Consider the following 27,054-nt stretch of genomic DNA (forward strand, 5'->3'; position numbering starts at 1 on the left):
TTTTGGTCTTACCTGATATAAAGTCTATTCCATATTTGAGGACACTATCAGCCTGATCTCCATGCTAGTGTTTGTGATAAAGCTGTACACAGAGACTTCATACATTACCAGACACAGTGGTTGAATTGAGTAGAGGGTGAGTGAAGGTTTGAGGGTCAGTGAATGGGGTGCTTGAAGACATGACAGGAGCCACTGTCGTGGTGCGTGGAGATGAGGAGTAGATGGGCAAGCTGGTGAGTGGGGTTGAAGCAGTGTTTGTGGTGTGTGGAGGTAAGGGGGCTGAGGCATCTGCATTACAAGAAGGCATAATTCAAGCAAAACACTATACACCTATACACCAGAGTTCCTTGTTCCTTCCTGGAGGTATTTTACCATTCATAGTTATAGTTAGTGTAGCAGGGTCAGCAGTCGTCTAAAATGCATCTGACTCCCAAAAAAAAAATAAACTGGTAAACAACAACTCAGTGCAAGAAGGGCAGAGAAGTCGAGGAAGTAAACACGGCAGACAATCACAAAAACAGGCTACAGCAGTCAAAAGTGTGTCTTCATTTCTGTTGTTTGCACAAGAACTATGAACTATGATCTAGGATCCAGAGACTAGTTTATATTCATTTTAAGGTTATCTTTAAAGAAAATGAGCAGTACTATTGTGTTCTAATTCAAGTTCAGAGAATGAAGATCCAGTTTGTTTTATCTGTGACATTTCCAACCAAAAAAAAAGAAATATTTTTTGTAATATTTAAGCATGTTCTCCTCCTAAACACTTCATGTTTAACATTTGTAGTTATCTAAACTGTTTATCAAAGCCAGTTATTGAAGGGTGCTTATCACTGACTCTCACTGAAGGTGGCGTATATCCTGTTCAGTGTTCAGAGAGAAAGAAACTCAATAAAATTTGAGTTGTTAACAGTGAAAGCCTTTATAGTCTACTTTTTCCAAATACAATAATTCACGGGAAGGAAGAGGAGAGACTAAGGGCAAATTGTGCTCTTATTAATCAGTCTAAGATAATGCTGATAATGCTCTGAGATGAATAAAACAATAAAAATGAGGAGCACTGAGAATCTTTGGCCTGTGTTTTCATCAGATATACAGAGCTACTGTTGACCATGTGTGGTGACATCAGAGTAACACTCATCTGACTAATTGTTTTTGATTGCATAATGTATTCCTGTGATTGATACATCAAAATAAATCACAATTCAACATAACTTCAGCAAAAGCTCTTTTGAAAGGTTTCATTATATACATTCAAGCTCCCTTTACAATTATTTTTTATGTCGTTGAACATTATCCCTTTTTTTCCATATTTTTCTTCTCAAAATTATTGATTCAGGTGCCATTTAGGCTTTGGTATCATTTTAAAATGTCAGTTTAGAAGTGGCATTAAAAAAGCAAACACTATCAACCCTAGGGAAGTCAGGAAAAAAATCAGGAAAAATGAAAAGTGAGAAAATGGGAGGTAGTGGTAACATTTAACTTATACAGTTAGTGCAACCATGCCCAAGATAAGACAGCTTCATTCTCTTTCTGCCTGCACGTACTTCCTTTATTAGTACTGTATATACTGTATCTCCAATTACACGCAGCATTAATATAAAGCATTTACAATAGTTCTGAAATTACATTGGAATATAAATAATTAACAATAATCAAAAAACTACAACTAGAGCACAGATAACAATTTAATTTTGTTTTTTTTACATGGGCTGTGTGGTGGTGCAGTGTTTAACACTGCCCCTCAGAGCAGTAAGGTTTTTGGTTTGAATCCCCGTTGTACAGGGCCTTCTGTGTGGAGTTTGCATGTTCTCCCTGTGCATGCGTGTGTTCTCTCCAGGTACTCCAGTTCCTTTGGTGAACTGGTGATTCTAAATTGCCCGTAAATGTGAGTTACTGTGAGCATCAATGTTTATGTTTCTCTATGCCAGTCCTGTGACTGACAAGTAGCCGATCTATTGTGTACCCAGCCCAGCACCCAGTGACAGCTGGTATTAGCTCCAGCCCCATCCCAACAGGATAAGCAGTATAAATTAAGGATGGGTGTAAATTTTTACATAAAAACTGCATATAGGTTAAGATATCTGTAGCCAAATCATCCATACCAAATGTTCAAAGGTAAACTAAAACCTAGTGAACTACTAAAACTTTGTTACGTATGAACAAAAAATGAACTCTGAAATTATTGCTTGATTTCCAATATTAAAAATAGCAGAGAAGACACCTGCACACAAACCCAACAGGGGTGAAGGGCAACAAAAGGCTGGGATGAATGTAGCAACAGTCTCAATTCAGAAGATAAAAGTGGCCATCATCAGTAGCTCTGATGATTGTGATTGAATGAAATGTTTGCTGCTGTTTTTATTCATGTCCGATGTCCGAGAGGCGCAGACCACAGCTCTCAGATGCCCCCCATTGCAGACCATTACTGTGAGATGCTGCCTCTGTCAGGATGGAAATACACACTAAAACTTTCAAAATAAAATCAGATAAAACTTCTGGTTAGGGTAAGGGTTAAGGTAAGGGTTATTTTACCAAAAGTTAAAGTCAAAAACCTGATCTGCAAAAACCAAATGACAAAACGTTTATAGATGCTGAGTAAACAGTCTTCTAACAGAACAAGTAACAAAGCTAAAGCCGACAAAGCTGCGTTAAATATGTAAACATGTTATACTGGTAAATTACGTTGCTTTAGTTCTGATAGAGGCGGTGCCTCGCAGTTGTGGTCTGCAAGGGGGACGCTACCCCTTTCCTGTTTATTGCCACCTATGTCTTAGAATAATGACACATTTTTTGCACTTATCTCAGCCTGTGAACTTTGTGGCCCATTTGAATTAGTGTGCTGATCTCTCCTCTGCTGTATTTTAGATTTTCTCTAGTACCTCCGCACACAGGAGTAGGCTATTTATTTTTGATGCCCCAAGTTTCACAGCACCTTGTAAAATCAATAATGTTAAAACCAATGAATTACAGGTCACTTAAGGGAAGGCAATGTCAACCAGACAATTTTAAAATGTTTTTTTACTCAATGTACAAAGAATATTATATTTTATTATATTATATTTTATTCTTAGTGAGGCATTAGGAGGCTAAGCTAAAGCTGAAGTTAAAGCACACTGTCAAAGAAATGTGATAGCATAAGTGGAAATATTCAGTAATAATGTTGAATGTTACTGTGTGTAGGTCTACTTACTTGGATTGCCTTGACCTGAAATCAAAAAAGAAAAACAAGACATAAATATTTGGAGCTTCTTTTCATAAAGGAGCACAGTACACATCAAATAAAATGCTGAGAAACACTTTAGATGAATTCAAAGCATGTTAAACGTTGTAAAGAAGAATAAGCCTTCATCTGACTCATGAAACTCTTCCTGTAGGGTTGAAGCATGATCGAATTGAAAAGAGGAAAAGCGGCCATTTTAAGCTTAACTTCTGTAAGAAACAACACTGTGCAACCTGGTTACCATGTCAATGCGGCCTCGCTATATCAGGAGGCAAACCACTATTTCCTGCTTTGTAGTCAAAACCTCGAACCCCCGTGTTAGAGAAATAGTTTCAGTTTGGACAGATCTGCAGATCACACTGAGTCACTGCAAATAAATGTTCACAAAAACTGTTTACAAGAATATTTAAGATTATGACCTCAATTATGAGGAGGAAAAATGTTTTATTTAGACATTTTCAAATTCTGTTTTTATTTGATCTTGCTCATTACTTCTTTGCAACAGCGAGGTTCACAGTGCCGTGAGATGATGGGGAAGAGTCAACAGTCTCAGGATGTGGTTTTGTGCACTCCTGTTTCACTAAACTGAGCAAAGCATGCATGCTCTCTCTGTAGTGACATTTCACTTAATTCTTTGTGGTGACAGATTTGAATTGTTTCAGTGAAAGCTATTGGAGACACTGGTTTCTTCATAAATACCCCAAAGAACTGAGGACAGACTAACTCCAAACCAATCTGATTAAAAGCTTAAGGTTTTTTTTTTGTTTAACCCAGTTCTACTTCCTCTTCAGGGCAAACTGTGAAAAGATGAGTGGTGTGTTGACGGTTTTATCAGCCTGTTAAACATATAACAAAGAAAACAAAGGCAGAGAAGTGAAGAAAAGTGGAGACAGGGCAACAATAAAGAAAAGATTCAACTTTAAAAGTCTGATCGTATGCTTCCATTAGAGCTCAAACTCCCACAAACACACCATGACACTTTTATCTCGACACACATCAGTCTCTTATCTATCAGACTTTTTTAACCTGCCTCTTCTTCCTTCTGGTATTTTACAATCACCACAGAGCACCAGCCCCCGCTCTGTGTGATGCCCCCTCCCTCCTCCCCAGGATTAAACCTTTATTCACACAGCATTCTTAACATCCCTTACCTCACTTCTTTATTTTAGATGCTGTACTTCTCCTTTTTATATACCATGAATTCTCAAGCATTTACATCTGCTGCGTCTCAGTTTGTTCTGCCCACAGCACTGACAGGAAATGAAGGCAACTCAGAATGAAAGGCGGAAGTGGTCGACGTTTTTGATCATACAACTGTGAGCTGCTGCAGACTAAGACGATGTGATAGTCTGCACTGAAGGGGGGGCAAAGCTGTTCTGATGAAGTCAGTTTAGCTTATTGTACCTCTGGCCTATAGAGTTTATTTAATCACATATTCACATTTAATCCTTGCAAAAGAAGGAAGACCTGAGATTAGCTTTAATTTGGATTCCTCTATTCAACAGAACAAGACAATCACATATTGACTTGCAATACAAACCCTTTTTTTCCAAAAGTACAGTGGAAGGATATGCACATTAATTATTTGTTTTAATGTAAATATTTTACCTCACACAGGCCTTTTAATGGGCATAACTATTATCTATTTTATGTTTTATATTTGTCCAGATGAATATACTTGCAACATTTTATTCAAATCAGACTTTTAGTGAGGGAAACATACACAAGAATGTTTCATATGGTTTAAATTTTGAACTTAAATACTTCAATTTCTAGTTCTAATCTCATGTAGAAACAGCAGAATCACTAATGTAGTAACCTTGATGTTTATTTGAGTTTTTGTAGCGGTTTGTCACTTAATGGGTTTGATGTTTCTGATGTTTTGCACTTATTTACACTGTCTTATTGGTAAAAAAAAAATACATAGTGTGCAGTAACATTGTTCAGTTTTTGATTGGGAGATGAAGAATGATACTCAAAAAAAGAAACTTATTAGCTTGAACTCACAGTTTGTTTTTTTTTTCTTTTTTTTTAAGTCTATCTGCTTTTTTTCATGGTTCACACAGTGCCAGTGTGTACCACATCCTTCCTGAATGCAAATTAAAACAAAAAAATCTGTTTTCATCACCAATAAACTGGCATGGAGGCTGGCTGATAGCTAACTTTAACTTTATAAGACGGCATCAAAATGGCATAAAAGCATGGACGTTATTACCAGGCCTCCACCCAGAGAGTAAAATGTAACACGAACACACGTGTACATGCTAAAGAGCAATCCGTTTATCATGAATGCCCATTGAACAGTGCAGCTCTTATTTTCACTTGTTCATATCTTGTCATTGTTGTCATTTTATTGTCACTATCATCATTATGGCCTTCTGTGTTGGTTTATTCTGTCAGTCTTGTTTTAAATGAACAGGGATGAACCCTGATAGGATTTTTGAAACAATGAGTCATAGTTATACAAGTGCAAATATGCATGGAGCAGCTTTTTTCAGTTGTGGACTTGCTACAATTAAATGAAATAAAATACATTTCAGTTTGAGTCCTGTCAGACAAAAGTGAATCAGCGAATTACTCCTTAAGTAACTCAAGTTTGAGCTCTGTCAGAGATGTTTTTAACACTATGTTGAATCCGTGAATCATAATAGAGGCCCTAATAAACATCCACACTTTTTATTTTAACCCATTTTATTGAGATGACAAGTAATTTCCGGTTGTTTTCTTGAGATCTTGACTTGTTTTTGTGGTTGTGTTGGGGGAAAAAACCCCTGTTTCTACTAGTAATGATTTAGTTTATCATTATTTTAAGAAAACAACAAAAATGAACCCACTATTAAAAAAAACAATTATTATGTCAATGCTGGCTTAAAGTTAACATATTGAGAAGACAACTGAAAATTGTCCATGAAAATGGAGTAAAATAACACGTGTGGATGCATGTCCTCTTAGGGCCTCTGTAGATTTTCTAAATGCATTTACATTTGAACAGTTCACTGAATAGGGTCTAATTGAAGGTAGTAGTTTTTAATTGCTTGCTAGATCATCAGCAGTGCAGTGTATTGTGTTTATTCAATTTTTACTTTTAAAAGTAATGTGAGGAACTTTTGGCTTTCTAATTAAGTTGGAAACTCACTAAATTTTAACTCCTGCTTTAGCTGGAATTCTTCTCCTTTTCGCTATTGATTTCTTTGTTTTTTATTTTTGTGTGAGGTTTATTGGCTGTTTTAATAACTTTTTAATGTTTCTGCTGTATTCCTTTAACCCTTTGTCACTGTGCTCTGATGTCTTATGTGAAGCACTTTGAATTGCCTGAGTGCCGAGTTGCTGAAATGTGCTATACTAAGAAACTTGCCTTGCCTTGGTGAGAGAGAGATTGAGGAGTGACGGGCGAAAAAGGGGCCACAAGTCTGGTTTGAACCCTTACAGTCCACTCTTCGGACAACATCCTCTGGACATTTGGTACACGAACTAACGACAAAGTACCATTACTGCCAATTAACCTTGCAAAGTAAGATTCCACGTCTGTCATCAGGTGAATCTACCTTGCAAAGCTTCAAGCTGAAACGTTTGTTCCTGGCCAGAGAATCCCGTTACAGCACTATTTGAGAACGGTAGCAACTCTTAAGACTACTGCCTTACCACCACAGTGCTCTGTGGTTTGATGTAAACAACAGTGAACAGATAGCATTGGCAGAATCATGCAGGAATGGCATGTTTAGCAATAGTTTGATCTAGAAATGGTTATAAAGTTGTCCAGAGGTTTTGTCAGGTTATACTACATATAATCAAAGTAAATGAAATCATATGAGTCACAACGTTCAGCTCAGGTATGTGGATGCAAAGAGGATCGAAGGCTGGCAGTGCTAACATTAGCCACATTCTGTAAGCCAAATTTGCATTGTTACAGAGTGAATTTGGCCAACAGAATGTGTGTACCTGACTTAAGACTGGTCTGCTAATTCCAGATACATTTTTCGGTAAATGTTTGTAAAATTATTTGCCTAGCAACACCTATGGCAGCGGATTTAGTTGTACTGCAAGCCTGTTTTTGCTCCCAACTGGCTCAAGTGATGGTAAACAATAGTTACAGTTTTTGTCCAGCTTGCATTATGTAATTTACTCCCCAGGGCAGTGCATGCTCACTACTTCATATGTTATGCTGCTCTAACTGGCCCGTAATAAATGTGACAGAGCATTTATCCAATCCTCCTTTGAGATTTTTGTCAAAGACTCTTCCTTTCACAAACACCATGTATGGGGTGTTGCCCCGATGGATATGAAAAAACATTCCATGATGGATATGGGAAACTGTCCATCTGGCATGTCAGGTTAAGTGTTGCTATCCTATTTTGGAATATTTAGGTAGGTATAATTATTTAGATATTTAACCCTTTATGGGTCAAGGAACCATACATAGCTTTGGTAGATGTTGTCCATGGCCTCCCCAAACTCTCTGATACAGTAGAACCAGAATGATATTTCTCAGTTAATCAGTGGAGATCAGTCAACATCACAGAAAGTGACATCACAGCATCTGACCAATAAGCAATGGCACAGATCATCTAAAACTTCCCGTTTCCTCCAGAACTCACAGAATGCAGTTTAACGTTTCTTTTGGTGCCAGACAAATCGCCCTAAAATCATAGCGAACCATAATAAGTTTATGAAAATCGCACATTATAAAGGTGGATAGTAGTGCTAAATGTCATGATAGGTTTTGATTGTGTAGGATTTCTAGTAATTATTAAAATTCGAGTGTGAAAGATGGAGGAACCATATTTGGACATGTGCCTGTTTAGGGTCTTCAAATGGTCTATGTTTAAGGTATTTTCTTGAAATATCCCTCATTATTTACAGGATAATAGTACTCTAAAATGCAGTTAGATGTTGCCACAGTTTTATTAAAAACTGAGAGGCCTTTAAAAGGTTATAGTCTCTGTAAAGTGAAATCCAAACTTTGTGTCTTAACACACTAGATATGTTGGAATAAGATTGCTGTTAACACGTTAAAAACCTGAGATCTATGTGTGACTGAATTTTTGATTTAGACCGTTTGACAGTTCTTCACCTCTTTCCAGCCTTGGTTTTCTTTAAACGGGGGAAATATAGGAGCCCATGACTTCACCAGCCTTGATCAGGAATTACCCTGCCCCCATAACACTACAATAATATAAAATCACTGAGCAGTTAATCTCATATCTATCGGCCATGGTGGCCTATGAGTCATCATAACAGAGAAATTTGTACCAGAAAACAGTAAACTTAACCCTCAACTTCTGTCTCTCTAGCCTGGCACAGAGCAAGGAAGCTGCGCTCTGATCAGACAAATTTTTTTAAAATGTGGGAGTATCATATTTCTTGCGAGTGGGTGTGGCTTCAGCTCATTCAACCAACACGCCCACACTATCCTAGGGCAAATTTTACAGCCTCATTTTTCATGATTTTTCAGCTTAACTTTATAAACTTATAGATGTTTTTCATGACTAATTTGGCCTGGCAGTACATAACATAGGGGCCTTCATACAACAAACCTAAAATACATATTTATCAATTTACATGGACTTTAAGTAAGCACTGATAGTATCTATGAAGGAAAAGTCATTCTGGTCTATTTTGGTGTCGTTTTTGTAATATTGAGCATTACTGTTAATTTCAGTCTGTTTCTTAAGCAGATAAAAGCTTGTGAGAGCTTTATAAATGTGATCTTGGTGAAAATTATTTCCCTTGATTAATGTAGTGTTGTAAAGAAGTGTAAAAAAAGAATACAGAATTTAAGTTCATTTTAACAAAAGGTCAGGCGACAATAACCCAAGATGCTGAAAATGTGGCTTTAATTTTAAGAGAAGAAAAGTGATCTAAATTTGTACACAAAGAGCTCGTTGATGAACCACAGTATGATGGACGGAGAGTTGTAGATGTAAATACATGGCGTCTGTCAATGTGTCTGTTGATGCGGTGTGCCGCGGTGGCTTAACCTGTATTTAAGTTATAGCACGTTACAAACAGACGACAAATGCTGACCCTGACTGACAGGTGGAATAAATAGAGAGGAGGGTTTATTTCAGCTCATATAGAGACATTTGAGCTGAAAATAACAGAAATTATTTGATGTGCTGAACGGCAGCAGAAGTCTGAATAATGCAAGAGGCAGTAAGGTGGGTCTGGCTTCACACACTCACACAGATGTGTTTCACATACACACACAGCCACTGGGGTTGAAGTAAAGCGCTTGCAGCGACACACCCTGACTAATTTTCTCATCTCTGACAGACACCTCCCCATCCCGCTACACTCACACACCATCACAAGCACACACTCACAATGTCAAAGCAGAACAGAAACATGATTGCAAAAATTCCCATCGCTGTGCAGCAAATGAAAGGAGTCGTTTTAAAGAGCGTCTTGTTATTAACAGCCGTCTTTGATTGAACATAAGTGTTTATTCTTTTGCCAAAGGGGCTCACAAAGCTGTCACTTCTCCAGCTCCTCACATCGCTGCTGTGCGCTCTAATGTCTTCTGTTCTCGGCTTTTGGAAAGTTTAAGAAACATGACGTCGGCACGGCTCAAAGACACGATATACTGTCAGTTCTGCCCTTAGCTTTTACTTGAAATGATTACATTTTGTGTTTTGTGCGCTGACTGATTCATGTCTCTATCTCTGTCTGAATCTCTCAGCTTCAAGTGTTCCACCATTTTTCTCATAAACACGATCACATGTTCAACAACCAGATGCTACAACTTCAAAAACGCAGAAGAGTTTCGAATAAGACACCTAATCGCCTACAGTTGGCTATCATTCAGATTTTGCATCATTAACAGATTTTTTTAAGACTTCCACATCATAAACAAGAAGAGAAACTTCATAAAACACCATTTCCTCTCTACAGTCTTCACAAAAACATGAAATATATGACTTACAGTTTGCCAAACTGATGATTCCAGCCCAGAGGAGCAGGATCTTCAGACCAAAGAGACCTGCCATGTCCAGGAGTTCGGGTGTGTACAGCCACACACCCTACAGAATGCTCCTACAGGCACAAAATTTTCTTAACAATGAACTCTGAAGGAGAAATACGTCAAAAACTTTGCCTTTTCTTTTGAAACTACATACGCTTTTCTGTCTTATCGGTTGACACAGCTTCCTGGACTTGTTCCCCAAACCCTAAAACCTCCTCTCTGGTGTCAAGTCAAGCGAGGAGTGATGTCACACCAAAAAGAGCCTGCAGCTACCTTAATGCCTTGGTGACAGGAAGTTTCATTTCAGCTACGCCACCAAGAACAGGAAGTCTTTGCTCATCTTGTGTTCATGTGCTTTTTCTAAAGTGTGAAAAACCTCAGAAGTCATCTGACAAAACGGATGGCAAGGGCGATTATTAACTGATACATGACTGCTCTTAAATTCAAAGTTTTAATGATATAAAGTTATTTAAATGCAGTATGAGATCATGGGGGGGGGGGGCATTTTGAGGCCTAAAATGATCATCTTTTTTCTTTTGCTTGTATTTGTTGAATAAACTCTTCATGAGAAGTCTGACATCCAAAACAAGATCATACACAAGTGAAACTTTGAAAACCCCCTTCTCTTTCTCTTGAAATCCCGCCTGCACTTAAGCCATCGCTCGGCCATGCAGCCGGAAAAAAAGCGTAAGAGCAAGCAGAGCAGCGTGCAAGGAAATAAGATGCAGCCTTTCCTTTCTTAAACTTTTTACAGTTTTTTTTTTTTAACTCTTGTAGTCTAAAGAGAGAGAAACATGTGGCCACTGGCTCCAGAAGTGAGTTTCTTCATTTCTGCTGTGTGAAATACATTTTATAAGGGGATGTTAGATCTCTTCAAAGTCATTGATCGCACTCACTGTTTGATCATCGTGCTCTGCCTTGCAGCTCAAAATGCTTTACTTCTGTTTACATACACAAGAAAATGGGGGATAAAAGAGGAAGGAGAGGAGTGGAGAGACTCTCTGGGGAGGGAGACTCGCTCTCTGGGTGGTGAGTTGATGTGAATCTGGATGAAACACACTCAGCAGTCACATGAAAATAATACAGGAAACTAACAGGGCATTTTTTTGTCTTTAAACAAATTGGGAAGGTTAAAAACCAAGCTTTGAGAGCCTTGAACCCCAATTTACTACAGTTAAGTTATAAATCTTCTTAAAACGGGTGTGAATGTGAACCTGCATATATCATACTTTAGTATTTGTCCTTATCCCAAAAACGATAAACTGTATTTCCGTGGTATCAAGTTTGAGCCTGAAACTCTGTAGGAGCGTACAGCATTTCAGACAAAGAGCACACATTTGAATATGAAGATCTAAATATGGATTTCCTCCCAGACCGGTGAAACACATGGTATTAGGCTATTTCCACTTCTGAGTGTATAGATTCTTATAATCAGGAAGTGGCTCTTAAGCAAGCAGCGTCGAGTTAATGCAATCTGAAGCATGCAGTATTCACTGTAGTGTCTGACGTGTCCAAGTCCAAAAATGTAAGTCGTGCAACCATGTTATTGTTTTTAAATGTCAGGTATGACACAGTGGAAATGAGTAATGAAGTGGCTTACAGCAGAAAATGTGCAAGTCTCACAAGAGACTGCAGACAACCAAAAACATGATGTTAAAGAACAGAAAAATAATAAAGACTAACTCACTTTTGCTTGATTAAAGTATGTAAAATGATGTTCAAATGCATTATGTTTGTACCTTTGACTGCCTGCTCTTTGTGGAAAGAATACCAGCATGCAAGTAGGTAGTCGAGTGGTTAAGGCACGTGCCATATACGCAGGCGACCAGGGTTCGAATCAGGCCCTATTTCCTGCATGTCTCTCCCCGCTCTCTTCCCTGTTTCCAACTCTATCCACTGTCCTATCAAATAAAGGAAAAAAGGCCAAAAATAAATCTTAAAAAAGTTTGACTGCTAGGCAACAGATGTCTAACTTCATCATAACAGACCAATGTGCAGGTTTGCTTCACTGCTAACTTTAAAAATATTTCAGACTTCTGAGATGACCCACATAAAGACAAATGAATGCCAACCTTTCTATCCATTAAGTTGGTGCTTTTCAAGTTTTTGGGACTCAGCAGTCTTGTTCCCTTTGTACCAAAGGTAATATCTTGTGAGCTGCATCACAGTAATTCAAGACAGTCCAGCTGCAGACAGCTCATCTCTCCGCTTTATAGCTCAGAATTGGAATTCATGCAAAAAATTTGAAATAAAAATCACATTAAACTTCCATTTTCAGTTAGGGTAAGTGTTAGTACTAACCTTGCAAAGCAGATGGATATGCCCGTTTCCTTGTTTTTCACTGGCGAATCCATCTTGTTAAGCTCCTGTCTGAACCGTTTGGGCCCGGTTAGACAGTGACAGGACCAATCAGCGATGAGGGGCAGTACTTTCAGGCAGGCAGAGTTGTGACGTAAACAAACAGCAGCAGGAGCTGGTGCAGTTATGGAGGAAGAGATTAGCATGGATGCTGCTTAAGCGCCAGTTTTATCAGAACTTGATGACATGTCATCATGAAAATAAGAACAAAGAACAGCAGTAAGTTCTTTTCTTTTCAAAAACGACAAAAGTCGAGTACTTACATGTCTATAGTCGCCATGTTTCACGTTATTCCTCACTAGCTTCATGCGGAGCTCGACAGCAGCTACGTCACGTGTTTTGTTGCTCTTATTGGCCCATAGAAATGTGACAGACAGAACGTTCATCCAATCAAACCCCGAGTTTTTTTCAAATCCTCTGCCTTTTCTCAAACGTTTCCTATTGAAGCTTTGTGTGTCAGGTTAGGTTAGGACATCACGTTAAAAGTTAAAAACCTGACCTGCAAAACCAAACTACAAAACATTTAATAAAGTCAAGCAAACAGACTGCCTACAGGAAAAAAGCACATCCTTCATGAAAACATTCTGCAGCCTGGGTTGCTTATGTAGCTCGGTTAGCTGCCTGAAACACAACGGGGTTGCATGGTCAATGTAACAAAAGCTCACAAAGAATCTACATTATTTGTGCAGCTACGTTAGCTTTAGCTACGTTAGCTTTAGCTAGGTTTGGTAAAGCTCACTTTGCTAAAGCTAACTAAGCTATAGATAATGTAGCTAATATGGCTAAAGCTAAGCTCACAAAGCAGTTTTGTAAGCTATGTAGCCATGTTATTCACATGGCTACATTAGCTGAAGCTATGTTTCTACAGCTTACATTGCTAAAGCTAATTTATCTATAGATAACAAAGCTAACACAGCTGATGTAGCTAAAGCTAAGTTCATAAAGCAGGTATGTAAGCTACATATCTATGTATTAGCTACATTTACTTAAGCGCATTTTGCCAAAGTCCGTGTAGCTTAAGTGGCTGATGTAGTTACATTAATAACCAGCTAGTGTAGCTATGTTAGCTTTAACTGAAGATAATGAAGCTAAAGCAAGCTGCATATCGTGTAACTACTTCCAAACTGGGTCTATACATAATCTTATCTTGAATCAGACCTCTGACCTTTTTCTCTTTTTATTTGTAGATGGTTTTTAGTCTGTAATGTTTGCAATGCAGTTATTTCATGATTTTTCTGCCAGACTTTGTTTATAAATAAATATGAATTCTAAAAAGTAAGTAAATCTGGAAATACGTTGTACTGACGGTGGCAAATTACTGCACTTTTCTGAGATACGGCGTATCAGATGTGGTCTGCAACCAGACTACTCTCCAATAATTCCCTGAATTTTTTATCAAAAAGTCAAATTTCTTGAATTTCTACATCCCCTCTTTGTGTCTCTCTCCTTTCCTGTTTTTATTCAGTTGAAGTGGCAACTATTAGACACAGCATATCATAACTGCATAGGATCTTTCAGCATCACACCTGATATAATTAAGTTGGGATGGCACAAAATCCTGCTCATCTAATGACCTCCTACACTGACATTTATGTGACTTCAGAGAATCTTTGCCTTGATGATAAATGTGGAAGCACATTTTTTTTTTTTAAGATTTATTTTTGTGCATTTTTGTGCCTTTATTAGACAGAGGAGGACAGTGGATAGAGTCAGAAACAGGGTCAAGAGTGGGGGAGAGACATGCGGTAAAGGGCCTCAGGCCGGATTCGAACCCAGGCCACTCGTGCACACGGGGAGCACCTTTAACCACTAGGCCACCTGCTCCCCATGGAAGCACATTTTAATGCAAACTTCTTCTCACACATCCAGCCATTAAAAAAAACACATATTTAACATTGAGTGGGAATGTCATGAACATGTAACCATGAGAAAATAAACTGAAAGCATACACATGAGGGCTGACAGAAGATGTGCATACTATGATTATAGGAGAGACACAAAAAAGAAACCTGAGTCATATTTAAAAAAAAAATTCAAGGTGATCTCAGTGAAATTTTGTCCAGCACAGCATACTTGACTTTAAGTCAACCACAGACTAACTTGACGGTCATGATTCATATCAGAGTCATATCAAACCACAAGCTGCATGTATGAACACTAACGGACAACTTTTTCATCCAAATTTTGAGCTAATTATAGTCATTTTCACAAATGCATTTTGAGGGATACAGAAATGATGGATGGAGAAACAGACTCACCCATATGAAAGAAAATTAAGCATCAATGCTGGGTGTAGTTTGACTAATTCACCGATTCAACAAGAGCGTAGAATTACATGCAGTGCTATTGAGTTTTGTCACAGAATACAAACATCAGCACCCCTTCCCCCTTGCTCATGGTGAACTTTAATGACTTTTTCTTTCTGCATTCTCACCCCCATCTTTACTCCTCACTAGCACAGGCAAACAGACAATCCAGGATGCAGCAGGCCTGGTCTTCAACCTTAAACAGCAACAAAAACAGCCCCTGTCCACCTGGAGTCCCTCATCCAGATCTTCCCTCCCTCTTACATGCTACACTGCCAGTGAAAGGAGCCTGGTATTCCCTTCACAACAGGGCCCTGAGCTAGACTACTTCTGAAAATGTTTTAAACCCAGCTCTGTGGAAACAAACAAACAAACTCAGTAGTTTGGTGCTAAAGATGGTGTTGTTAAGAACGGCACTGATGATGATGATGCTGAGGTCTCGTGTTGATTGGTTGTTTTGTTGCTTGGTTATAATGGTATGATCAGTTTGATGATTAAAAAAGCGTCTATGCATTGCCTCTACCATGGCAGCTCCTGTGTCCCCCCTGACTTCAAGCAGTTACTAATCAATCTCCTGAATTGCAATACTGTACATGGAAATTGTGCTAAATGCACTAAGGGCTGTAATGAAAAATTCCATTTAGGGTCAGGAGTGTCTTGCATATGTGAAGAGAGGTCAAAACAGATTCTCTGCCCGAAATAAAAATAATCTTATAAGTAATACTGGGACAGGTTTAATTCATTTACCAACTTTAAAACCCATTTTCTTCTCTTAAAGTAGCAGTTCAGGTAACATTTAGACACTAGTGCCATTTGAAAAGTAAAGATTTAACACTGGTACTGGAAGAAACTCAAACCCAACCCATACCCAACCCTAAAAGGGACACAAAGTATGTCTGGAGCTCAGTGCCACAGGTGAGTAGGTATGACTCATAAATATAGTCTGCAAGGGAGAAAATAATGTGTTTGACCTGTTGGTTTGCAAAAAGTGTATTATTTCCATATTAATAAACCTCTCTTTCCCCATTAAAGAAGCCTAAAAATAAATAAACCACACAAAATATCTGCATCTGAGAATAAAGATATTTCTATGTAATTAAAAGTGAAATACACCATGACCAAAAATGTCACGTGCTATCATTTCAAAATGAAAATATTCTGTTAGAGCCTCCTGTAACCCAATTGCTTACCTTTGAAAGTTGGGTTCCACTTTGAGAACCTCCCCAACAACCTAAGAATATATGGGTAAATTAAAGCCTGGAGCCTTACAATAAACAGTAAAAAGTAATTTAAATCCAAAAGAAAGGCATGACTCACCAGCTTCATTTTGTCCATGAACATTTCTTGCTAAAGCCTCGATGGTTTGTCCTTTAACACGTCTAGGGAAAAGTCTGTACACTTCAAGTCCCATTAGGTACCTACATCCAGTCTGGTAGGCCCATAAATGATGCTTTATATGCCGCAGTTTTCAGGTGTTGCTGGTGTCAGTGTTGCTAGCACCTTCTGCTAGCGTCGCTTTCTCGTGCGACAGGTGTGTCAGGTCATACTCACCTCCATGGCCTTTTAAAACTCTCGCCGGCACGTTGTTCCTGACTGGCTTTACTCACGTTTACTTTCCTTCTCATTCCTGCTATGGCTGCAAAATCTTCGACTTTATCCTGTTTTTCATCCACATTTGAGCACGAGCCTAACAACCCCATCAATTTAATCAAACCTGTTTCGCATTTGATGCTGTTGCGCGTGAGGAGGTTGTGATTGGATGACAGGTGTCTGTTAATGCACATGATAAGTGCATGCTGGGCCACCACCTGTGTCAGGTGATCTGATCTAGGACCAGCAAATTGTTGTCTGCTGGTTCCTAAAGTCTGGGTCCTGACCAATAATATAATAGTTAACTAAAACTAACTAAATTTCTAAAACTAAAATGTCGATATCACTGAAACTAAAATTAAAGGAAAACACTTTCGGAAAAAAATCAACTAAAAGTATATTGCGTGCTTACTAGAATAATTAAAATACTAATTTAAAAATTATAAAATGAATATCAGTAGTTTTAGTCTTTGACAACATCATACTGACTGACACTTCTTCTGTGGTTCATCTCAAGCACAGTCATTTACATTTTAGGTGAGATTGTTCAGTGCAGAAGTCAGAAACGGGCTCTTTTATTGAAAATATTTTTTGAACTGTTAGATATTTGGGGCAATTGAGATCATGACTTTTGGACTTAAGCAGGAGAAGCATAAAGTTCGTGTGAACATGTGAAAAATAGCATTTATTACATGTTCTACCACATATCTCCACATATCATGTATCATATACTTGAACTTCTAGTATCTAAGTACATTTTTTGGACCCCAACCCTTTCCCCTGCCACCCAAGCCCGGGAAGTGTAAAACTGCTTTATTTGGTCACAATTTCACAAAAGATAAAGGTAAATATCCAATTTCAATTCTGAATACATAAAATGAAAAGTTAATTTTGATTTATCTTTAAAACTGTATAGTGTAAACTTTTTCTGGCCCTTTGGGGTCTTGCCCCTAACAAGTATCCCATATAAATGAGAAAAGACACAACATTTAGTTCTCAGTGTTTGACATTAAATCAGCCTAAACTTTTCCTGTTTAGATCAGTTAGGATTACCAACATTATTTCTATTTGCTAAATGCCATAATAATGAAAGGAGATTTTTAGAGATTTTTTTTATTACTTTCTTCAAAGTCAGAGGTTTACATACATTTCCTTAGTATTTGGTAACATTGCTTTTAAACTGTATGACTTGGGTCAAACATTTTGGGTATCCTTCCACCAGATTCTCACAAGAGTTTTCTAGAATTTTGGCCCATTCCTCCTAACAGAACTGATGTAACCACACATTTTCTCTAGGATTGAGATCAGGGCTTTGTGATAGCCACTCCAAAACACTTACTTTCTTATGCCACTTTGTAACTGATTTGGGGGAATGCTTACAGTCATTGTCCATTTGGAAGACCCATTTGCACCCAAACTTTAACTTCCTGGCTGTCTTGAGATGTTGCTTCTATATTTCCACACAATGTTTTTTCCTCATGATGCTATCTGTTTAGTGAAGTCTGTAGTATTAGGTTAATACATGGGTAGGAACCTTTGTGACTGTGTTGCTTAGGGGGCAATAAATGTTGGGCACTAACAATCTATGTCAGTGGTGTGTCTCCACTGATTCAAGGTTATTATTGTTCCCATACACTATATAACAAAGTCCACTAGTTGCTCCTGCAGCAAAACACCCCCACAACATGATGCTGCCACCCCCGTACTTCACAGTTGGGATGGTGGTCTCAGGCTTGCAAGCTTCCCACTTTTTCCTCCAAATGTAACGATGGTCATTCTGGCCAAAAAGTTCAATTTTAGTTTCATCAGACCATAGGACATGTCTCCAAAAATTGAGGTCTTTGTTTGGTAATCTGTCTTTTTTTAATTGATTTTGGAGTAATGGCTTCTTCCTCACTGAGTGGCCTTTCAGCCCATGTCAGCTTCAGCCAGCATCTTCACAAGGTCTTCTGCTTTTGTTCCAAGGTTGATTTGCACATTTGGCACCAAAGCACGTTCATCTCTGAGACACAGAATCCGTCTCCTTCCTGAAACTGGACATTCCAATGTATAACTGTTTGAACAGATGAACTTGGCTTCTTCACTCATCTGGAAATGGAGCCCAAGGATGAACCAGACTTGCGGAGGTCCATAATTCCCTTCCTGATATCTTGGCTGATTTCTTTGGGTTTTCCAAAGCAGTGTGTCTGAGGTGTGCCTTAAAATACATCCATGGGTCTGCCTACAATTATCTTAAATGTTGTCAGTTAACCGATCAGAAGCTTCCAAAGCCATGACATCATCATCTGGGCTTTTCCTAATTGTTTAAAGGCATAGTAATCTTAGTATATGTAAACTTCTGACTTTGAAGAAAACTTTTAAAGATTTAAAACTCTATGATGACGTAGAAACAGTATTAACATGATCAAAATATTTATGTATGCCCAATTAACCTGTGTGATGATTTATAGATCAGGACAGTTTGGGCTTAGGACACAATGACTTGTACTCTCTAAAAAGTGGATCACCAGAATAAAGTTTGTGAAACACTGGTAATGATTATAGAAAATCAATTTTTGGGACAAGGGGCTTCCCAACTAATACGAGACAGCCCTACAGGTGACCAGCATTATCTCCATACATGTAATGTTGCCACTTTCTTTTCATAAGTATGCTATTCTGGATTCTTTTCAAACAATCTCATAATGCTTTTTGAGTCCAATAAATTTTACAGAAACACTCTGGAGTGCATTTCTTACTACAGCTTTAACATTTCAACTTAAAAGATTTATAGTCTAAGTTTAGATCAGGGACCTGTAGCTGTAAATCATTCAAAGATTGAGGAGAGGATTTATTTGACATTTCAGACTTTCACTTTCATTCTTGCTGAAAGTTCCTTTTTAACTCTACTGAAGCTGCTAAAACTTTTGTTTGATTCAGCTTTGAAAATGAATGAACACAGACTTTGCTTACTTTTAACATCCATCAGACAAAGACAAACCTGTGAGACTGCAATGTAAAGGGAAACTAGACAAAGTCACCCTTCCCATATAACAGAACTTCCTATGTTGGGTAAGATTTCAGATGGAAATACCAATTTTAAATTAGCTTGGGTACATCCCCAATGCTATTATAGGTGTTTTAAGAATCAGTCTATAACCTCCTCAGTTATCAATCAGCCATGATAAATGTCATGTAAAACACACAAAACAGTTAATATTGGGATATTGAATACATGGGCAGTCAAGTTTTACTGAGTTGAGGCTACTGTATGATTAGATTTATCATAACCCTTGCTGTTACAGTAAAAGTGTATCTAGCCTCTATTTTAAGCTGTGGATCTTTATGTAGCGGCTGAGGTTGGGGGCGTGGTTTGTATGAGAAACTGTGTCACAGCTTCCTCAATTTATTTCCCTTCTTAAATTTCTACAATCTGCTGCTCTGAAGTTTTCTGTCACTTCCTCTCCTTCTGCCGTCTCCTATATCCTCTCCTCTCCTCCACTCCTGTGTCCTCTCTTCCTCTTTAAATGTCTAAAGCTCCTACCAGTGGCAGTGAAGGGGGTGGGGGGTAACTATATATCTTTAAGCCTTTGCTGTTAGTTTCTCTTGTGCAGTCACAGCTGTGACCACAGGGAGGTGTGATAAAAATGGATCACAATAGATGCATGCCTATGCTCTACAAAATGCACAACATTTTCCCTCCACTGTTTGCACGCTGCACCTACACCCTGCATGTGGGTTGAGTTTCAGTTACTGTCATTCAGCTTTGTGGTCTTTTCAACATGTGCCTGATGGCAGCTATTGTTCAAGTACAGCCTAAACTAATTAACATGGTCTTGTCTCACACAGAACGTAACTGTTGGTGGACAATTGTTGAGTCAACAAACAAAAAAATACTTCATTTTATAAGTCTTAAGAGGATGCATTAATTACTGAAAACTTCTATTGTTTCAAATCAGTTGTAAATCTAAATTTGGGTTTTAGATGAGGTACATGGAAAAAGTTAGGGCAGGAAGAATAAATGTGGTCTAAATATAGATTTTTAAGAGTTCTGTGATTTTGTTCCACACAAGTTGACAACCACAGACATGGATGAACAGGACAGGAAATTATTTCTGATTTTTGAAGGAAGTCATTTCCACTGATTGAACAGCTGTCAAAGGGCTGACTGTAGAACAAGTTCAGTTAAGAGTACCTTGGCATTGTTATTGAAAAGCTCTAATTCAGTTAAACATACAAGCTGGAAAAAACAGAGCGGTGGCTGCACTTCCTCTGGAAACTAAATGGCCTTAGGATGTGCAGGGGATTAATGACATGTTTTTATGTCTAACTCCATGGTTGGATATGTCCTCACCTCCAGTAGGGGAATAAAACAATCTAAGGCCAGACTCAACAGGATAGTACCCTGACATGACAGATAGACTGTTTCATATATCCATTGCGAGGATATATTTCACATTCACCTGGGAAACCTCCCATACGAAGTGTTTGGGAAGGGCAGTACTTGTCAAAAAAAAAAAAAAAACTTAGAAGGTGATTGGACAAATGTTCTGTCTGTTACATGCATTACAGGTCAATCAGAGCAACAAGACAAACGAGTTAGTGGGCATGTGAGGCTTCAGTTGTGAGCTCAACAGATAGATGCCGTAGTTTATGAATGGTGGTGTTTACAGGTGGATAAAACCATGATGAGGCTGGTAGAGACAGATGCAAAAATCATCTCTGCCAAGAGAAGCTTTTGGAAGCTTTTAGAACTCTGATGACCACTCAACAGTCACAGAGTTTCTCTGATGACCAATGAACAGTCACAGAGTTACTCTGATGACCAAGCAACAGCCACAGAGTTACTCTGAGGACCAATGAACAGTCACAGAGTTACTCTGATAACCAACCAACAGTCACAGAGTTACTCTGATGACCAATAAACAGTCACAGAATTACTCTGATGACCAATCAACAGTCACAGAATAACTCTGATGGCCAATCAACAGTCACAGAATTACTCTGATGAGCAACCAACAGTCACAGAGTTACTCTGATGACCACTCAACAGTCACAGAGTTACTCTGATGACCAACCAACAGTCACAGAGTTACGCTGATGACCAATGAACAGTCGCAGAGTTTCTCTGATGACTGAACAAACAGTCAGAGTTACTCTGATGACCAACCGTCACAGAGTAACTTTGATGACCAATCAAGTCACAGAGTTACTCTGATGGCCAACGAACAGTCACAGAGTTACTCTGATGACCAACCAACAGTCACTGAGTTACTCTGATGACCAACCGACAGTCACAGAGTTACTCTGATGACCACTCAACAGTCACAGTTTCTCTGATGACCAATGAACAGTCACAGAGTTACTCTGATGACCAATGAACAGTTGCAGAGTTTGTCTGATGACCAACAAAGAGTCACAGAGTTACTCTGATGACCAATCAACAGTCACAGAGTTACTCTGATGACCAATCAACAGTCACAGAGTTGCTCTGATGACCAACGAACAGTCATACAGTTTCTCTGATGACCAATGAACAGTCACAGAGTTACTCTGATGACCAACCAACAATCACAGAGTTACTCTGAGGACCAATGAACAGTCACAGAGTTACTCTGATGACCACTCAACAGTCACAGAGTCACTCTGATGACCAATAAAGCCACAGAGTTACTCTGATGACCAATCAACAGTCACAGAGTTACTCTGATGACCAACCAACAGTCACAGAGTTACGCTGATGACCAATGAACAGTCGCAGAGTTTCTCTGATGACTGAACAAACAGTCAGAGTTACTCTGATGACCAACCGTCACAGAGTAACTTTGATGACCAATCAAGTCACAGAGTTACTCTGATGGCCAACGAACAGTCACAGAGTTACTCTGATGACCAACCAACAGTCACTGAGTTACTCTGATGACCAACCGACAGTCACAGAGTTACTCTGATGACCACTCAACAGTCACAGTTTCTCTGATGACCAATGAACAGTCACAGAGTTACTCTGATGACCAATGAACAGTTGCAGAGTTTGTCTGATGACCAACAAAGAGTCACAGAGTAACTCTGATGACCAATCAACAGTCACAGAGTTACTCTGATGACCAATCAACAGTAACAGAGTTGCTCTGATGACCAACGAACAGTCATACAGTTTCTCTGATGACCAATGAACAGTCACAGAGTTACTCTGATGACCAACCAACAATCACAGAGTTACTCTGAGGACCAATGAACAGTCACAGAGTTACTCTGATGACCACTCAACAGTCACAGAGTCACTCTGATGACCAATAAAGCCACAGAGTTACTCTGATGACCAATCAACAGTCACAGAGTTACTCTGATGACCAATCAACAGTCACAGAGTTGCTCTGATGACCAATGAACAGTCACAGAGTAGCTCTGATGACCAACAAACAGTCACAGAGTTACTCTGATGACCACCCAACAGTCACACAGTTACTCTGATGACCAATCAAGTCACAGGGTTACTCTGATGACCAACCAACAGTCACAGATTTACTCTGATGACCACTCAACAGTCACAGAGTTTCTCTGATGACCAATGGACAGTCACAGAGTAACTCTGATGACCAACAAACAGTCACAGAGTTACTCTGATGACCAACCAACAGTCAAAAAGTTACTCTGAGGACCACTCAACAGTCACAGAGTTACACTGATGACCACTCAACAGTCACAGAGTTACACTGATGACCAATCAAGTCACAGAATTACTCTGATTACAATCAACAGTCACAGAGTTACTCTGATGACCACTTAACAGTCATACAGTTTCTCTGATGACCAATGAACAGTCACAGAGTTACTCTGATGACCAACCAACAATCACAGAGTTACTCTGAGGACCAATGAACAGTCACAGAGTTACTCTGATGACCACTCAACAGTCACAGAGTCACTCTGATGACCAATAAAGTCACAGAGTTACTCTGATGACCACTCATCAGTCACAGAGTCACTCTGATGACCAATGAACAGCCACAGAGTTACTCTGATGACCAATGAACAGTCACAGAGTTACTCTGATGACCACTCAACAGTCACAGAGTTATTCTGATGACCAACAAACAGTCAGAGTTACTCTGATGACCAATGAACAGTCACAGAGTTTCTCATACCAATGAACAGCCACAGAGTTACTCTGATGACCAATGAACAGTCACAGAGTTACTCTGATGACCAACAAACAGTCACAGAGTTTCTCTGATGACCAATGAACAGCCACAGAGTTACTCTGATGACCAATCAACAGTCACAGAGTTTCTCTGATGACCAATGAACAGTCACAGAGTTACTCTGATGACCAACAAACAGTCACAGAGTTTCTCTGATGACCAATGAACAGCCACAGAGTTACTCTGATGACCAATGAACAGTCACAGAGTTACTCTGATGACCAATGAACAGTCACAGAGTTTCTCTGATGACCAATGAACAGTCACAGAGTTTCTCTGATAACCACTCAACAGTTACAGAGTTACTCTAATGACCAATCAAGTCACAGGGTTACTCTGATGACCAACAAACAGTCACAGAGTTACTCTGATGACCACTCAACAGTCACAGAGTTTCTCTGATGACCAACCAACAGTCACAGAGTTACTCTGATGACCAATGAACAGTCACAGAGTTACTCTGATGACCAACAAACAGTCACAGTTACTCTGATGACCAACCAACAGTCACAGAGTCACTCCGATGACCACTCAACAGTCACAGAGTTACTTTGATGACCAATCAAGTCACAGAGTTACTCTGATGACCAACAAACAGCCACAGAGTTACTCTGATGACCAATGAACAGCCACAGAGTTACTCTGATGACCATTCAACAGTCACTACTGTGACTTTGTTCTTTTTTTGCACCAATACACCTTTGTATTCACCTCGTCTATTTCATATGCCTCTGTTTATATTTTTCTTTGATATATATATGTTTCATGTTTTTGCACGACAACCACTTGGATTACCCAGTTTTGGCCCATTTTGGCTTACCATGTAAATATATATATTTCCAGTTAAAATCTTTCTCTATTTGCACCACAACTATCCTTGGCTTTCAATTTCTACTCCGATTGTACAGCCTGGCTCATATATTGAGCTGTTACTGTCAATATCAGAGACCTATATATTTTTTTAATAATCTATTTAAAGTGTTTATTTTTGCATAGGCTATAGGCATACATATATGGTTTAAAAACGTATCTACTATTTTTTATACTATCTTTATTCTGAATTGTGCTATGTAAGACTTCTGACTAGACGTCTGACTTCTCTAAGTGCCATGACTTTCCCCTCTGGGGACAAAAAAAGTTGTTTGTTTTTTTAAATTTTGAATTCACTTGGATGCTAAATCTATTGCTAAAGCTTAAAAAATAGGACTGTAGGAAGAGTAAGAATGTAATGCTCTTACAAACCGACCCACTTTGACACTGCTATAAAAATAAATGTCAACACTGATAAGCAAGCTTTACTTCCCCCTCTCATGTGCCCTTTTTAAATTAAATTATTTAAAGACATACTTATTGTATTTATGAGAAAGGCAGGGAGGAATGATAAAGCTTATACTCAGAACTTATTTTACACTTCCTCTTTCTACTTCCTGTCTGCACCCTTTGGTGCTCAATGCCACTGCACACTGAAATGTGGGCAGACTCCATTTAAAATGATCCCCTCTGATTTTTGGTTCAAGCAAAGCTGTTCTTTTTTGTTTTATGTAAGAAAACTGTTCCTTAAATTCTCTAACCATTAAGGTGAACAAGTCAGCCTCGTGTTGTGTCACATACACACGTATGTGCTGCTATGGCTGTGAAGCCTCTGATCACCACTGGAGGGCAGTGTTGCTTCATGTTGCGCTACTGCTGCTCCCTATTTTTTTTTCTCTTCATATTTTCTCCCCTCACTTGTTTTTTGGGAATAGCCAAGTGGCTGAATGCATTTAAGACACACAAACACATGTATACGCACACAGATATGTACGCACACGCTCAGTGTTGCGATTTGGACTGCTTTTGGTTCCTCTCTGCCGATGACTGACAGCTTCTTAACGAGAGAAGCCTGGAGCGTTTGCCCTCCAGGCCTGTACATCAACCATCAACACACTCCCATATTTATATACACACACGTATCATCCTCTCTCTCTCTCTCTCTCTCTCTCTCTGCAGATCTTCTTTATCAGTGTGTCCATTGCTTGGTGAGTCTTTGGTGGTCACTAGGAGATGCTTTGGGTGCAGCAGCATTATTTTGTTTCTACTAGGCGGCCTCATCTGACACAAACAGAATGTCAGCTGCACCTTTGTTCAATAAAGCTCCATACAAACATATCACAACAGCACACAATGCCACCAAAGGATAGCAGTCATTGTAAGGGCCACAACGCATGGCGAGACGGCCATAGCTGTTGAGGTTAAGACTGAAACCCAGAGCACCGAGTATCCAGCCACCACCACCCAACCTCCCCCACCCTATGATTCATTCCTCCTCTCACCTCTGTCCCCTCTTTTTCTCAGACGAGGAGCGAAAACCCAATTAAAATACTTTGTGGATGGATACGATGAAGAAAGACATACCTCCTCCATGACATTCTCTCTACCCCCCATGTAGTGACAGATCTGGTGCATTCAAACACAGGTGAAAAAATGTGCCGGCTCCCGCCCTCCTGCTGCCATTAAATGTTGATGTATAATATGAAACACACACATACAAACACACACAGCAGATAAAGACAAATATATAAATCAAAATCAACTGCAGATTCAGCTCACATATAAACATACATGTTTGTATACAACATACAACATATATGTTTGTATATGTGGCTGCAGGAGAGATTCCCCTATGGCAAACAGATAGCTGATGGAGCAAGAGGTGGAGGCTGCATCCATTTTTTACATACACAAACCCATATGGATGGTTTCATGTCTTCCATGTATATCTCTCTCCAACCCTTCTTCTCTTCCTCCGCTCTTGTTTTTCCCTCTCTTCCTGACCCAACATCCGGCTCTCCCAGGAGTCCTTGCTTTCTGCTGCCAGACTGGGCCTGTATAGCGCGGGCACACATGAGCAAAACACGCAAACACATATTCACTGGCTCTGTCTCTCTGTGGACACGTGAACTGCCAGTCAATCCAGCATCAGCAGTGCCATACAGACCTCACTGCCTCTCTGTTATGGGATTGAGGGGCTGGAGTGTGCGTACACTTGTGCGTGTGCGCAAAAAGAGAGGCAAAGGGTCAAGGGGCTGATAGAGTGTGAGGATTCCTCTATTCAGGCCTACTAAATACTGAATGCTGCTGATATTTACCTGCTTCAACATTACAACAAAGGCTGTCAGGAGTGTCTGTGTGCAGTACCAGGAAGAAGTGAGAAAAATCTGCCACTCAACCATCCAATCCAGTCCAAAGTTATTTATATGGCACATTTAAAAACAACAAAAAGTTGACCAAAATGTCATGCAATGAAAATTTGAAACAATAAAAAGCACATGGCACTTTTAAAAACAGCAGGCTATTAATAAAATTTAAGAATTAGGGCTGTCAAGTTTAATTGCATTAATCGCAGCTAATTAAGATCCACAAACAGTGCATTATTTTCTGTAGTCCAATTCATCT

General features: G+C 39.1%; 1 protein-coding gene across 7 annotated transcripts in view; it reads right to left on the bottom strand.

The window, feature by feature from the left end:
* The window catches only part of ptprc (protein tyrosine phosphatase receptor type C), a 33,957-nt gene extending 21,935 nt beyond the window's left edge, over positions 1 to 12,022 (bottom strand). For 3 of the 7 annotated variants that reach the window (XM_041791018.1, XM_041791019.1, XM_041791017.1), the window contains exons 1-4: positions 10,336 to 10,475; positions 10,143 to 10,252; positions 3,191 to 3,205; positions 109 to 288 (exon numbers count right to left, since the gene is read on the bottom strand). In XM_041791018.1, coding sequence (XP_041646952.1) covers positions 109 to 288; positions 3,191 to 3,205; positions 10,143 to 10,206 — 259 coding nt within the window. In that variant the 5' untranslated portion in view covers positions 10,207 to 10,252; positions 10,336 to 10,475. Of the gene's footprint in view, positions 1 to 108; positions 289 to 3,190; positions 3,206 to 10,142; positions 10,476 to 11,920 lie in introns of those variants that run through there. The other 4 variants (XM_041791023.1, XM_041791020.1, XM_041791022.1 and 1 more) reach the window with 3 other exon arrangements.
* Positions 12,023 to 27,054: the final 15,032 nt, after the last annotated feature.

This window comes from Cheilinus undulatus, linkage group 7 (assembly GCF_018320785.1).
Source record: "Cheilinus undulatus linkage group 7, ASM1832078v1, whole genome shotgun sequence".
Classification (NCBI taxonomy): Eukaryota; Metazoa; Chordata; class Actinopteri; order Labriformes; family Labridae; genus Cheilinus; species Cheilinus undulatus.